This window comes from Geotrypetes seraphini, chromosome 17 (genome assembly GCF_902459505.1).
Source record: "Geotrypetes seraphini chromosome 17, aGeoSer1.1, whole genome shotgun sequence".
NCBI classification, from domain to species: domain Eukaryota; kingdom Metazoa; phylum Chordata; class Amphibia; order Gymnophiona; family Dermophiidae; genus Geotrypetes; species Geotrypetes seraphini.
The window spans coordinates 37,361,457-37,377,392 of NC_047100.1; the positions used below are offsets into that span (position 1 = coordinate 37,361,457).

At 43.3% G+C, this 15,936-nt stretch overlaps 1 protein-coding gene across 2 annotated transcripts in view; it reads right to left on the minus strand.

Annotated features, from left to right (window-relative positions):
• The window catches only part of STAB1 (stabilin 1), a 238,892-nt gene that overhangs the window by 31,546 nt on the left and 191,410 nt on the right, over nt 1-15,936 (minus strand). For both annotated transcript variants that reach the window (XM_033926301.1, XM_033926300.1), the window contains exons 59-64: nt 14,126-14,319; nt 13,274-13,418; nt 13,017-13,150; nt 11,476-11,641; nt 9,656-9,762; nt 2,466-2,585 (exon numbers count right to left, since the gene is read on the minus strand). In XM_033926301.1, the coding sequence (XP_033782192.1) occupies nt 2,466-2,585; nt 9,656-9,762; nt 11,476-11,641; nt 13,017-13,150; nt 13,274-13,418; nt 14,126-14,319 (866 nt within the window). The remainder of the gene's footprint in view (nt 1-2,465; nt 2,586-9,655; nt 9,763-11,475; nt 11,642-13,016; nt 13,151-13,273; nt 13,419-14,125; nt 14,320-15,936) is intronic.

Here is a 15,936-nt window from a genome sequence, read left to right on the forward strand (position 1 = left end):
GTGTGAGCTTAGGAGCAATGATTGAGAAGTTTTTTTCTAGAATTCAGTTGTATAGCCAGCAAAATGAATAAATATCACTGTAACTTCCTGGTTTTGGGACTTCTGAAGCTGCCAACTTGGTGCTCGGGAGTCGCATATATTTCCATTCTGAAAATGTTTGAAAGCATATCTATTCTCAACGGCCTGGTCAACATCCAGAAGAATCCTTAACAGACTTCAACTAAACGTGCCATCCACTCCATACTAACACACCTAGGAGTAAAAACCTGGAATGACCTCCCAGATGCAATCAGGAGAAGGCAAATTACACCTCACTCCGGAAAAACCTGAAGACTCAGCTCTTTGACAATTAACCGTCTTAGCTGCTATTTTAGCTACTTTCCATCCTCCTTCCTGCCACCTAGGCACCACCCCTTATCTTCCCAGTCCCCTTCCATTCCTCGCCCCTCTTCCTCTTGATCACCAATCAGTCGCCTAGAGCAGTGATTCCCAACCCTGTCCTGGAGGAACACCAGGCCAATCGGGTTTTCAGGCTAGCCCTAATGAATATGCATGAGAGAGATTTGCATATTATGGAAGTGATAGGCATGCAAATTTGCTTCATGCATATTCATTAGGGCTAGCCTGAAAACCCAATTGGCCTGGTGTTCCTCCAGGACAGGGTTGGGAACCACTGGCCTAGAGCTTGCAAAAGTTTGTGCAACTCACAAATGTAAGATTAGATAAAAAAGATTATATACCACTTTGGACCTTCTTTTGGAAATAAGCAGGTTGCAAATGCCAGATTAGATCCGATTATCCTTGTATTCTGTCCCATATTTACGGGAGCAGGCTGTTTGTGTTGAAATGTGCACGTAACATTGCTTTAACATTTATGCACTGCATGGAGCAGGTTACTGAAACTGTGTCTTTAAGAATGAGCTTCTCCAGCTCCCCCCAGGAATTGTGAGCACTCTAGCACACTGAGCTGGCAGCTTCTCTTCTGTTATTTCTCTGTCTGCTTCAGAGCACTGTTCCATTAAAAATCCTCTCACTCTTAGTACTGTTAATCTCTAAATTTGAAAATTATCCTCAGCAAGCTGCTGAAGTACTCCTCTCAGTCCCTGAGGCAGAGAATTACACTAGTAGAGGGTGGTCATTGGTAAGATCCCCTATAAACCACAAAGCTCTTTACGCTCATCTGAATCAAATTTACTAACTATCCCCTCTCTAAAAATCATCGGTACGAGAAGAGCAGACATCTTTACTGTAGCAGGCCCACAATCATGGAACTCCCTTCCTCAGTATATTAGAATGGAACATGATACCTCAGCCTTTAAAAAACTTTTAAAATCTTATTTGTTTAGGGACGCCTATGACCTCTAAAATTTTAATGTATCTACTTGATCTAAATTAATATTCACAAAGAGTGCCTTGTAACTATTTACCCAACCTTTTGTTTTTTCCCTTTTTTCCTATGCCCTTATTGTAACTTTGTCCCCTTTTTCCTCGCTTTCTTGTTAGTCATTATTGAAATTTGCTGTTTTTAAAGTATATTAATGTTTCTATGTTTTATTATATTATGTACATCGCTTAGAATGTCTAAATAGGCGATATATCAAGAGTTAAATAAACTTAGAAACTTTTAGAAACTTAGAACTCTCTACAAGCAACAAACTGAGTTTATTTTCTTTTGTTTTGAAAAGAAAATATGCTTAAAGAATTAAGAGTCTGATAATATTCTGAGAGTACAGTGCAGAAAGGCTTTAACAGGGAAATATCAGCTAAATCCTTGTCCTTAAAGCCCCCCTTTAATCTCTGGACTCTAAATTCTTCACTAAAAAAAGCTGATTTTAACTGCACTAAATTACTTTCCCCTTTTAAATCTGGTGGCAGTGAATTCCAAAGAAGTAGTCTAAAACAGTGGTTCTTTAAAGCAAATTCTATAGTTCAGTGGTAACCAGTGAAGGGCTTTTAATACAGGTGAAACAAGGTAGAATTTGTTAAAACTAGCTATGAGCCTTGCTATGGTGTAAAGAAGCCTGGCTCAATCTGTTATATAAAGAATTGCAGTAATCTAAATGGTGCAAGATCAAGATAGATGAAAAAAAATCAAAGTCTGATATTCAGTCTCAGTGGTCAGCAAATTTAAGAACACTGACCACCACAGGTTGACTTGGATTCAGATATTTAATGCCTGGCCTAAACTGGGGGCCAATATTGACTCTCTTGGTCTGGCCAGCCACTGGAATAAACCTGGGGGGAGGTTTCTGATATTCAGATTACTGCCTGAAAAACAGCCTGGATAAAGTTAAAACAGCAAAAAAATCTGGACTAACTTTATCCAGGTGCTTACTTGGTTTACCAGACATTTATTTTTTTAATTCCCTATAAGCGGAGACCCCAATTTGGGGGCTTTTTTTTCCTGCCCCCAAATCTTAGCTAATAGTGAAATATATACAGTATTTAACCCTCCTGTTCCTTACCACATTCTCTTCAAATCCAGAATCCAGTGGTACAAAAAGAGTTTTATAGGATGTTTCATTGTACAAGAAGTTGAGAAATTCATCCCCTTGTTCAGTGGCATTGGCATAATCCAACAATATCTGGTAGAAAAGAAAAATAGACAAGCCGCAAAATGGTATAAATTAATATATGGATTTCTAAATAAAAAAAAGAAAACTGGACTTAGGGATATTTGGAGCATTGAGATTGGACAGACAATTTCTGCATCTCAATGGCCAAGATTCTGGTCCTGGAGATTAAGATTAACAAAGTCAGCATCTATGAGTCAAACATGGATATTTTTATTACATAGAGTGTTATGGACCCCGACGCGCTTGCAAAAAATAGATAATACTAGATCTAATAGATGCTGGCATTGTAAAATAGAAGTAGGGACATTAGATCATTTAATTTTTTTTTGTCCTTGCATAAAAGCCTTTTGGAATTTAATTTGGCCCCAAATTAACATATTACTAGAAAATCATATTGGTCTCTCATATGATACCATATTATTTGGTACTGCAATGAGAACACAAAGTCCAATATCAGCAAACAATAACAAATTGCTTTTAATATTGACAGGAGTTGCCATGCAGCAAATCACACAAAATTGGAAGGATTATACCAAGCTAAATTATACATTCTGGTGGAACTCGGTGTGTCACATTTACAAAATGGAGAAAATATTGGCATTACAACAAGGAAATATAAAAAAATTTAAGAAAATATGGGATCCATTGACAAAATATTCTAAAGATCAGATATCTTAACACATTGATAATAATAATATAGGGTTAGGGAGGGAAATATAGAAATTAATATAAGAAAAAATGAAAAAACAAATAACAGGGGAAAGGGATTCAATATATATGATATGATATTGTACATACAACTATAATTATTATAAATTAAATATTATGCTATTCATTTATTGTAAGAATGAAAATTTTATAAATAAAAATTTAAAAAAAAAAAATTTGTGTACTTCTTTCCTGATTTTTGGAAAAAGTAAATTTGACCATGTGACCCCTTTGCTCCTGAGTCTTCATTGGCTCCCGGTTTATCTTAGAATTCAATTCAAATGTGCTTGCATCTCTTTCAAAATTTGATATGGTATTTTTATTTCCCTCGTTCCCTTGTTATGGAACGTTTACAGATTTTCCTTTGCAAGAGGCATCTAATAATTCAAACTCTCCCTTCCATCTAGAAAATGAATTAAAGGAGTTAAGATCTTCAGTCAATCTTTGGCTTTAAACTTTCTCAACTATGGAATGAACTCCCCCCTAATTCTGAGGAGCTCCAGTTCTTTCCAAGCTTTCCGTAAATTTGTAAAAACTAATTTCTTTAGAAACCTTTGTTTTTATTTTCTTTAGTTTTTATTTAATTGTTGTAAACTGAGTCGAGCTTCCTTAGGTTGATGACCCGGTATATAAAATTAAGCTTTAGTTTAGTTTTCCTGTTCTAGTTGTTCAATAAACACATAAAATACTATATAAAATGCATATAATAGAATGAGAAAGCACAGTTACTTACCGTAACAGGTGTTATCCAGGGACAGCAGGCAGATATTCTTGACTGATGGGTGACGGCACCGACGGAGCCCCGGTACGGACAATTTTAGAGTGATTGCACTCTAAGAACTTTGAAAGTTCTAGTAGGCCGCACCGCGCACGCGCGAGTGCCTTCCCGCCCGACAGAGGCGCGCGGTCCCCAGTTAGGATAAGCCAGCTAAGAAGCCAACCCGGGGAGGTGGGAGGGACGCAAGAATATCTGCCTGCTGTCCCTGGATAACACCTGTTACAGTAAGTAACTGTGCTTTATCCCAGGACAAGCAGGCAGCATATTCTTGACTGATGGATGACCTCCAAGCTAACAAAAAGAGGGATGGAGGGAAGGTTGGCCATTAGGAAAACAAATTTTGTAAAACAGATTGGCCGAAGTGTCCATCCCGTCTGGAGAATGCATCCAGACAATAGTGAGATGTAAAAGCCAATTGGAGAGAGTGCGTTTAGATACAGGATGACCCAACTTGTTAGGATCAAAGGACAAAAATAGTTGAGGAGATGATCTGTGGGGCTTAGTACGTTCAAGATAGTAAGCCAGAGCACGTTTACAGTCCAAGGTATGCAAAGCCTGTTCACCTGGATGAGAATGAGGCTTTGGAAAAAATACAGGCAGGACTATGGACTGGTTAAGATGAAAGTCAGACACAACCTTAGGAAGAAATTTGGGGTGTGTACGGAGAACCACCTTATCATGGTGAAAAACAGTGAAAGGTGGATGCAGTTCACTGACCCTCCTGGCAGAACTGAGAGCTATAAGGAAGACCACTTTCCAGGTAAGAAATTTGAAATGCGCTGTGGCCAAAGGTTCAAAAGGAGGCTTCATTAAAGCGGAAAGAACCACATTGAGATCCCAGACCACAGGAGGAGGCTTGAGAGGTGGTTTCACATTGTAAAGGCCCCTCATGAACCAAGAAACCAAAGGATGAGCCGAGAGGGGTTTTCCATGAATTGGCTCATGAAAGGCAGCAATGGCACTAAGGTGAACTCTGATAGAAGTAGATTTAAGACCAGAGTCAGACAAGGAAAGAAGATAGTCCAACACCAGTCCCACTGCTAGAGACATGGGATCATGGTGATGTAAGAGGCACCAGGAAGAAAACCGAGACCACTTCTGTTGATAACATTGGAGCCTGGCCGGTTTCCTGGAAGCATCAATGATAGAGCGGACAGGCTGAGAAAGAAGTGAGTGAGCCGAAGTCAGCCCGAGAGATACCAAGCTGTCAGGTGCAGAGACTGTAGGTTGGGATGCAGTAGGGTCTGCTGATGCTGAGAAATCAGAGAAGGAAACAGTGGAAGAGGTATGGGTTCCCTGGAACTGAGTTGAAGTAGAAGGGAGAACCAATGTTGCCTGGGCCACCGTGGAGCGATGAGAATCATGGTGGCTTGTTCCCTTTTGAGCTTGAACAGTGTTCGCAGCATGAGCGGTAGAGGGGGAAAAGCATATAGGAAGAGACTGGTCCAATCCAGGAGAAATGCATCGGGCGCCAGACGGTGAGGAGAGTAGAGTCTGGAGCAAAACAGGGGCAGCTGATGATTGTGGGGAGCTGCAAAAAGGTCCACTTGAGGAGTGCCCCATTGAGCGAAAATGGACTGAAGAGTCGAGGGATCGAGAGTCCATTCGTGAGGTTGGAGAATTCTGCTGAGATTGTCCGCTAAGGAATTCTGTTCCCCTTGAATGTAGACAGCCTTCAGGAATAAGTGACGAACTGTCGCCAAGACCAAATCCGTTGGGCTTCCTGACACAACAGGCGAGAGCCCGTTCCTCCCTGTTTGTTGATGTAGTACATTGCAACTTGATTGTCTGTGCAAATGAGTAGTACTTGAGGAAAGAGAAGATGTTGAAACGCCTTGAGGGCATAGAACATCGCTCGGAGTTCCAGGAAATTGATGTGGTGTTTCTTTTCCTGGGCAGTCCAAAATCCCTGAGTTTGGAATTCGTTCAAGTGAGCTCCCCATGCATAGGGGGAGGAATCTGTGGTGATGACTAGTTGATGAGGAGGTAGATGGAACAGCAGACCTCTGGATAGATTTGAAGATGTCAACCACCAAAGAAGCGACTGTCGAAGAGACGAGGTCACAGATATGTGTTGTGAACAAGGATCCGTTGCTTGGGACCATTGGTTCGCTAAGGTCCATTGAGGAGTACGCAGGTGGAGACGTGCGAAGGGTGTGACATGTACTGTCGAAGCCATGTGCCCCAATAGCACCATCATGTGATTCGCAGAAATGGTAATCTGTTGAAACACCTGCTGACAGAGATGAAGGATGGCGTGAAGGCGGTTGGATGGAAGAAACGCCCTCATCAGAACAGTGTCCAGAATGGCTCCAATAAATTGAAGTCGCTGGGTCGGAATGAGGTGAGACTTGGGTAGATTGATTTCGAACCCTAATAGTCGAAGGAAGTGAATGGTCTGATTGGTGGCAAGCAGAACCGCCTGAGGGGAATGAGCTTTGATCAACCAGTCGTCCAGATAAGGGAAGACTTGAAAGTTGTGAGAGCGGAGATAGGCCGCTACCACAATCAGACATTTGGTGAATACCATGGGAGAGGAGGCCAGGCCAAAGGGTAGCACTTTGTACTGATAATGATGTTGATTGATGAGAAAGCGCAGATATTGCCTGGACGTCAGATGGATAGGAATATGTGTGTAAGCCTCTTTGAGATCGAGGGAGCATAGCTAGTCGCCCTGAGCGAGAAGAGGGTAGAGGGTGGCAAGAGAGAGCATTTTGAACTTCTCCTTGACCAAACATTTGTTGAGATCTCTGAGATCTAAGATGGGTCTGAGGTCTCCGGTCTTTTTGGGAACTAGAAAGTACCGGGAGTAAAAACCCTGACCTCGCTGATCTTGAGGAACTTCTTCGATGGCATTGAGAAGAAGGAGGGATTGAACCTCTTGAGCGAGAAGGAGGGACTGAGACTTGTTGGAAGCAGACTCTTTTGGCAGGCCTAACGGCAGGGGAGTCTGAAAATTGAGGGAGTAGCCATGGGCTATGATCGAGAGCACCCACTGGTCGGTGGTGATTACCTCCCATCGAGAGTGAAAAATGGTTAATCGACCTCCTATGGGCTGTGGAAGAGGACAGGAGGGAGGGAGACTGGCAATGCCCAGGAGAAGGGAGTCAAAAGGGCTGAGTCGGCTTAGTCTGAGTGACAGGCTTTATGGTAGGTGGCTGTTGCTGACGTGCTTGTTGGTGCTGTTGCCGCTGCCTCCGAGGTTGTGGAGGTTGAGGCTGAACTGGCCAAGCAGAAAACCGCCTCTGATATGATGGCTGCTGTCTAAATGGACGAGGAGGAGGAGGCTTCTTTTTATTTTTCAGCCAAGTATCCCACCTCGTCTCATGGGAAGAGAGCTTTTGAGTGGTGGTATCCATAGATTCTCCAAAGAGCTCATCACCCAGGCAGGGAGCATTGGCAAGGTGGTCCTGGTGGTTCACATCAAGGTCGGAGACTCGGAGCCATGCCAATCGTCTCATCGCTACAGACATAGCCGTGGCTCGGGATGTGAGTTCAAAAGTATCATAGATGGACCGGACCATGAACTTCCTGAGTTGTAGGAGACTGGAAGTGCATTGTTGGAATGCAGGAAGCTTACGGTCAGGAAGATACTTTTGAAAAGAAGAGACTTGCTGAATCAAATGTTTCAGGTAAAAAGAGAAGTGAAACGCATAATTACCTGAACGGTTGGCCAGCATTGCATTTTGGTAAAGTCTTTTACCAAATTTATCCATGGCCTTGCCCTCTCTGCCAGGAGGGACAGAGGCATATACACTAGAGCCTGCCGATTTTTTGAGGGTGGACTCCACCAGCAGAGATTCATGGGGCAGCTGGGGTTTGTCAAACCCTGGAATAGGAATCACCTTGTAAAGCGATTCCAGCTTCCTAGGGGCTCCTGGAACGGTGAGAGGAGTTTCTAAATTTTTGTAAAAAGTTTCCCTCAAGATGTCATGGAGGGGTAACTTTAAAAATTCTTTCGGAGGCTGGTCAAAATCCAAAGCATCAAGAAATGCTTTGGATTTTTTAGAGTCAGACTCTAGAGGGATGGAAAGGGTGTCCGACATCTCCTTAAGAAACTTGGTGAAGGACGAGTGCTCTGGCTTACCAGCAGGATCCTGCACCGATGTAACATCCTCCTCCGAGGAATAATCTGCCTCGGTACCGAGGGGGTCATCAGAATCATCCCACAAATCAGGGTCCCGTACCGATGACAGACGGCCCTGAGAAAGTGGGGTAGAAGGTTCGGTATGCTTGGTTTTGCGTACCGATTTACCAGACCTCATGGACACCGTACCGGGTGACTGTACAGCAGTACGGGTGTCAGAGAACGGCACCGGCTCCGAAGTCGAGTAAGCAGTGCGTCGAAGAGACTTCGGTTCCACCGAGAGAACAGGCATAGAAACAGATTTTTGCGGTGCCGACAACGTCGATGCCGACAAAACAGGCTTTTCGACGATCGGCACCGAATGCTCAGTAGGTACCGACACTGGAAGGCTCGGAGTCAGCAGAGCCGGGAGCAAGTGTTGTAACTGCTCCTTAAGCTGGACCTGAAGGATGGATGCTATTCTCTCATCCAGAGACGGTCCCAATGGCACCGGTACCGCTTTTTTCTTGCTCGGTACCTGCGGTGCAGCTCGACGCTCAGGCAAAGTCGATGCCGATGAAGAGGCAGTGACTTCAATAGGAGCGGAGCGTTTGCGAGGCCGGCGCGCAGTCTGCAGGACTTGGCTCACTGCTTGTTCGACTGGTGGGCTAAGGACAGTAGGGGATGGCTTCTTAGCCGGCTTACCTACAGGGTGCGACACCGAGGATGGATCTTGCGGTGTCGAAGTCACCGGTGCCGATTTGGAGGAAGATGACGGTGTCGATGCTGGGGGAACTTCCATGGCGGCACCGAAAAGAATTCGCTGTTGAATTTGGCGATTCTTTAGAGTTCTCTTTTGGAGAGAACTGCAGCGGGTGCACGTTTCTGTCCTATGGTCCGGACCCAGACACTGAAGGCACCACTTGTGCGGGTCGGAAAGGGAAATAGGACGTGCACACCGCTGACACTTCTTAAAACCCGGTGAAGGGGGCATGAAGGGAAAAACGGCCGTAGCAAAATCGAAGCCCGAGGCTTCGATGGTACCAACAGGCCCCGCCGGGGCTGACCGGAAAAAAGTTGAAATAAATGGACTTTTTTTTTTTTTTTTTAAATAAAAGAAAGAAACGATAAGGTGAATAAATCACGACAAGAAAATAACGCGCGAGCGGGAAGGCGAGAAAAATTTAAAAAAATTTTCCAACAGCAGTTGGAACACGAGTCTTCTTAGCTCCGTGGAAACTAAGAAACTGGGGACTGCGCGCCTCTGTCAGGCGGGAAGGCACTCGTGCGTGTGGCCTACTAGAACTTTCAAAGTTCTTAGAGTGCAATCACTCTAAAATTGTCCGTACCGGGGCTCCGTCGGTGCCGTCACCCATCAGTCAAGAATATGCTGCCTGCTTGTCCTGGGATAATAAAATATATATATATTTTTTTTAATCATCTTCAAACATTTCCAGAAAAGGTAGCTTTACAGTTTCTTTGTACCCAAAAGACACTCTATTTTGTGATTACAGTACCGGTGCTTACCAAATAGAAAATGGAAAAGTTAGAATTTGTAGCCAGAACTTCCAAGAGGTTCCCATTGCAGTAGTTTCCATCACCCACATAGCCATAGCGACAGATGCATTGCACATCTGGAACAAAAAAACATGGAAAGCATGGCTATAGGTTTGATTATTTATTTCTACTTGATTTCCATAGTTATTTGTTTGTTGCCTCTGACCATGGGTCTGAGGTGATTTACAACAAATTCAGGTAACTAATTATTCTTTATCACAACAAAAAAATTGTTTAACTCACACCCCATCACCTTCCTATTGTCTGCAGGTTCCAACTCCATCTTCTGTATCATACGAATGGATCTCTTATGAAGCCCATTCCAACAATTTACAACCATTGCATCTGATATTATCACAAATTACTATATCAAAAAATGGAGGCACTGGAGTAAAAATAAAACTATAAATCTAAAAAAAAACTCCAGTTAAGCCTGTGCTGGGTACAGTATCAATTATCAACTGGAGTTTTTTTGAGATTTATAGTCTGATATTATCACTGAATTTCTCTTATATCATCTAACTTACCTGTAAAACTATTAGGAATTCTGTATGTATGGAAAATAAAGATACTCCTACTAGAGAATGACAGGGAAATAAATTTGCCCCATCCTTGTGGGCAGTGGCACCTCTCCCCCGCGCCAGGCGTGTGCTCCCTTCCCTTCCCCCATACCTTTTAAATTTTCCAGGCGAGAGCAACAGCACGAACTTACCGTCCGCATTGTGTCGGCTATCTCTGCGACATCACTTCTTAGGTGCGAGGCCCAGAAGTGACGTCAGACACTGACGCGGGAAAAAAGTTGGCAATGCTGCTTTCGCAGGAATAATGAAAGACGTACGAGGGAAGGGATGCACGGTGGGGCGGTAGAGAGGAGGATGGGTGCCTGCACCCTTTACAAAGACCACGCCCGAGGCAGACCACCTCCTCCCCCGCACTACGCCAGTGCTGTGGAATCTATCTCCGTCCCCGTCCCATCCCTGCAAGCTCTATCCTCATCTGCACAAGTCTCAAATCCTTTAAAATCATACGCGTTCGAGGCTTTTGTAGATGAGGACAGGGATAGAGATAGATCCTGCTGGGATGGGGACAAATTTATCACCATGTCATTCTCTAACCCAGAGTCTCCCAAACTTCTGGAAGGCCCTGGAGGGCATCTGGAAATGTGCAGATGTTGATGCAATGATGTCATGGGTAACATCATCATGTCAACGTCCGTGCATGCGCGAAGGCCCTCCAGATGGGGTCCTGAGCTGCCGGGGGAGGAGGGGTGCCAGCTGACTGTCTACAGAGCGTGCCTCTCGCCACAAAAGACACATCCTGTAGGCGTCTCTCAGCACACTAGTTTGCAATACACTTCTCTAACCCCTACTATTTAATTGTGAGCTCCATAGATTAATTCAACCTTTGCTGGCATAGGGAATTTGGGATTAAAGGGGAACTCTTACCCTTGGTAGTACTGAATACCAAGAGGGAACACTTATGTAAAAGATGTTCTCAATTAGAAATGTTTGGAAGGAGCTAATTAAATGCATTTATGATGTAATTTGGAGTATAAAAACACCTATTTGTAAGGATTTATGTCTGATTTTTTGGGATTCAAGGCTTCATGGAGCATCAATGGAGGAAGTAGGATTTGAACCCTGGTTTCCCTTTGCCTCAGTCCTTTCCTATAACCACTAGACTCGACTTTGCCCTTCTTGTTGCCTATATTTAACTCAGATATAGTAAGATGGATGTTGTGTTAGTTCATTTGAACACAAGGTCAATACACAGAAAATCTAAGGCAATACCTTGAACTCTGAAGCAGAAAGCATCCCACGTCTCGCTCAGGTTACTTCGTATCTTATAGTCCGTAATCCCAACATGGTTGGAGCCACAGCTGGGGTTAGGATACGTTGTTGGATAGCCCGCTGTGCCGTTATCGAGCCAACCAACCAAGCATAAATGGAAGCCCATCTGTGTCATGAAAATGGGGGTCAGAATTAGACAGAAAGAACTACAGATGCTCTTAAAAATCCTTGTTGGAGAGGAGAGAAGGGTGGGATGCTAATTTTCTGTCTCTTGAAAGGGAAGCAAACATTTCCCTCCTTCTCACTAAATGGTAAAGAATTATTGAGTTTTGTAACTATTTCTGTGATTTTGTGTTTATAAAGCCTTTTTTTAAAAATGTGCTGTGTCCCCCTGGAAGCACAATCTATTTCGTTCTGAAACTGAGAAAAATGTTACATAAGACACACTTCTGTTTTGGAGCCATCTTTTTGTGATAAGTTTCTTTTCCCACACATTACTTTTATTTTGTCTTTATCTCTTATAAACAAAAACTTCTGAAATGAAATCGTAAGCGAAAATGATGTCCCTATTTCATAAAGGGTGGTGAGGTTTTGCAATTAAGTTTTGGAGGCTGTATCGGGCTAAGGCTGTAAAAAGACTTGCAGCAGTTCAGCGAAAGATGACGAAAATGTTATGGGCTTCTGCCAAAAGACATACGAGAGGAGACTGGATGACTTGAATATGTATACAGGCGCGTGACATCATCGCGTTGCTTTCTGCGCTTGTGCAGAGTAGAGAGTTGCACGGAGACAGAAATCCCACCCATCCCCGCCAGGATCCTCTCCGTCCCCACAAGGAATTACCTCCATCCCCACCCGTCCTCATAAAAAGCAACAATTACTTCCGACAGGATCATCAATTCCACAGTTTCTTTTGTGTTTGCGCTGCTGTTTTCCTTGTGAAATCTCTTTGGTGGAACCCTTTTTTTGTTTTCTGTTCAGGTAATTAACTTATACTAAGGCTGACGTGTCCATTATAGTATATGGACGAACCCTGCTTCTAAAGCCTTCCATCCCCATGGGAGTCCCGTGGGCCAGAGGGGGGGTCCCCGTGGGAGTCCTGTGGGTTAGGGGGGATTCCCGCAATCCCCGTTCCCGTGCAGACCTCTAGTGCAGAGACCCTCCAGCTTAAGAGTACTGCAGCCTGGAAATGTTTGTAAGACACTGATCTACACAACCATTCAGCTAGCATAAGTGCTCACCAATAGGCGAATAACTGCAGACTTATGCTAGTATTCCATAATGGCAATTACGTGTTAATTGCCAATACAGAATTCATGCTGATAGAATTATCCTCCCTCTCCCCCCCCCAATGTGTTTTAGTTAGAGCCAAGAAATTAAAGTGAGCGTGTAGGTGTACCTCCCATTGCTCAGCGGGACCTTTGCTTTGATTCATGTCTAAGGGAAATTTTGCCTACAGAGATTTGCACCTGCATTCTCTATGCATAACAATGGAGGACATTATGAAATGAGATGCAAGGCAAAATCTGGTTTCTTCATACCTGCTGGGCAGCAGCCAGCTGTTTCAGCGTCGCTAATGAAGCTCCCTCAGCAGCACAGCCAGTGACAGCCTCGTCATAAGTGAACTTGTATTTGCCTTTTGGCGACTGCAGATGGAACACACCTGCAGTTTTTTCTGGAAAATATTGGCATGACATAAAGCAGAATTAAATTTGTCATCACAATAGAGAGTAGAGCAGCAAGTCTATAACTTGGTGCCTCATTTTAGGACAGAGACAGCAAATCCAAAATGTTGTACCTTGAAAGTGGAGGTCTAAGCAAATGGCCTCGGGATGGCAGTCCCCATTCATTTCTAAGCAGCGATCCACAGGAGGAATGGCTTTCTCCAGACACTGGACGCCATTACCTACATAACCTTCTCGACACTCACACCTTCGACTGTTCTGCAAGACAAACGGACCAGACCATCATCTTTGTGCCGGATAAAGAATGAGGCACAAGGTGGTACATATTGTTGTAAATTCAACACATTTAGAGGCCTGATGTTATATGAAATACTGCTATTATTGTGTGTTTGATATTTATGTTAATGCACTTGGAAAAAGGCATGAAAATTTGGTTTCCAGAACACTATAAATACATATAATAAATATCAAGTGCTATTACACATAAAATACAAATGGCTTTGAATTGATGGAGTAAACTGCAAAAGTTGTTGTAATGCAAAGAACATACAAAATGCCTTAAATACAAAATTTCTGCTTTTCAAATAAAAAGTTTTAGTTTCATTTAAAATTTCATTCCATGTTATCAGGACTTCTAAGCGAGTTACAGGTAAGAAAAAAGGGGGATTAAAATAAACATCAATAAAAACAGCATTTAAAACATATGACAACTAATAGGGCAGGATTGGGGGCGTAATGCGGTGGGTCTAGGGGGCGAGGATTTTACTATAGTAAAATCTGGCAACCCTAGCCCAGAGTCACAAGGAACTGCAATAGGAATCAAACCCAATTCTCCAGGTGCTCAGCCTACTGCACCAATCGTTAGGTTTCACATTTATTTTTTAGGGCTAGCTTTAAGCAGAAGTTCTGGCACCCATAAGACAATCACATGTGCCCTCATTCACACAGCACTCTGATATACTGACCGGACCAATACTGATGCACGCTGCATGCTCACTGCAACCCCCGTTTCTGCCATCTGCACACCGGTCTATGGGCCTGCAGATATGACCATCTCCTTCATAGTCCAGGAAACACATGCAGAAAACGTTTATGCCACGCTGAGTACAGTTGGCATGTTCACTGCAGCCTCCATTCTCATCCTGGCACCGGTCAATCTCTGTAGTAATACACAATATGCAGTTCAGTTTTGAAACATAGCACTCAAAAGTTGTCAATAAAAGTGAAAATGTACGAGTACAGAAGCAATGGAAGGAAGCAACTAGCAGCTCAGGATGGGGAGGGAGTGGAGCATCAGATTTTTTTTAATTTTTTTTAGGCACTGGGGGTAGGGGAGGAGGGAGGGCGCTTTTCGGGAATCCGGGAGGATTGGAAAGCACAGATTGAGAACCTGGGGCAATGGAGGATAAAGTGACTTGCCCAGAGTCACAAGAAGCAGCGCAGGGTTTGAACCCACAAATTTGAAAGAAGGCTGAAAGCCTGGTTTTTCCAGGATATGATTTGATTATTGTTTGTTACTTTTTCTAACTTGTCTATTTATGTTTATTTGTATTTATAGGCCGCTCTTCGCTACATCATCATAGCGGTTTCCAAAAAATGTAAAACAAAAAGTAAAGGAACTCCATTAACATAAGAAAAGAAAATTTTTTTTTAAATAAGTATTAAAATGCAGATTATGAAATACTAAATAAAATATAAAAACGTAAAGGCTGCAACTGAAAATCTCCCCCAAATTCAAAGCATGCAAAGCTAATTATCTTTTAGAAAGAAATTTAACCAAACAGAGACGTTTTTAATAAACTTCTAGAGGAATATGTGACTTGCCCAGAATCACAAGTGGTTTTTAGGCCACTAGGTGGGTCATTTTTCAAGAGCGAGGCAATTTGGGGGTTAGGTTTCAGGGTGAGAGTCATTTGTGATTGATGGGAAGCCTGCAGGGATCGTTGTGGGAGATGGAGAGGTTTTTGGGGTGGTGGGTCATGCAGGAGGGTAGTTCCGAGTTTGGAGGGTGGTGCAGCAATTGAAGTGCATAGTTCTGTGAGATGGGTCCATTTGTTGTGGGAGTAGAGGTAGGGAGAATAGAGAGCAGGAACATAGAAAATTAAGAATGTAAATTAATGAATTAAGGCCGGTACTGGACAGACTTGCACCATCTTTGTCCCGTATGTGATGATTTGGTGTAGGATTGGGCTGGGGAGGGCATCAATGGGAACTCCACTAACTTGGAACATGAGGACATTACTGGTCAGACTCTATGCTAGATATCCTGAAAACAGAATGATTGGATAGGCTGGAGTGAGTTTGGACAGCAACTTCAGCATTTGGAACCTAGTACAATACCAGGTGGACTTTACAGTCTATGACCCAGAAATACCAAAGAAGAGACAAATTAATCATGTATTTTTAATGGGTATAACTAATGGGCAGACTGGATGGACCGTTCAGGTCTTTATCTGCCGTCATTTACTATGTTGCGGGAGTAGAGGGAGGGAGAATAGAGAGCAGGAACGAGTTTTAAAGGAGCAATTTTCTGTTCTGGAGGTGGTAATTTGTGAGGTGATTGTACGGTCGCAGGGGATGGAAACAGTTTGTGGAGAAGTGGAGCAGTTGCCCGGAGCTAGTTTGGGTGGTAGAGTCAATTCTGGAGCGTTAGCTGTAGGGTGTAGGGTATGAGGTAGATGTAGATAGAGTAGGTTTGGAAAGTGGGTAGATGGGTCCAGACAAGAAGAGAAGCAGTTTGAAAAGCAGCAATTACTGTATGTAAGTTTCTAGGATA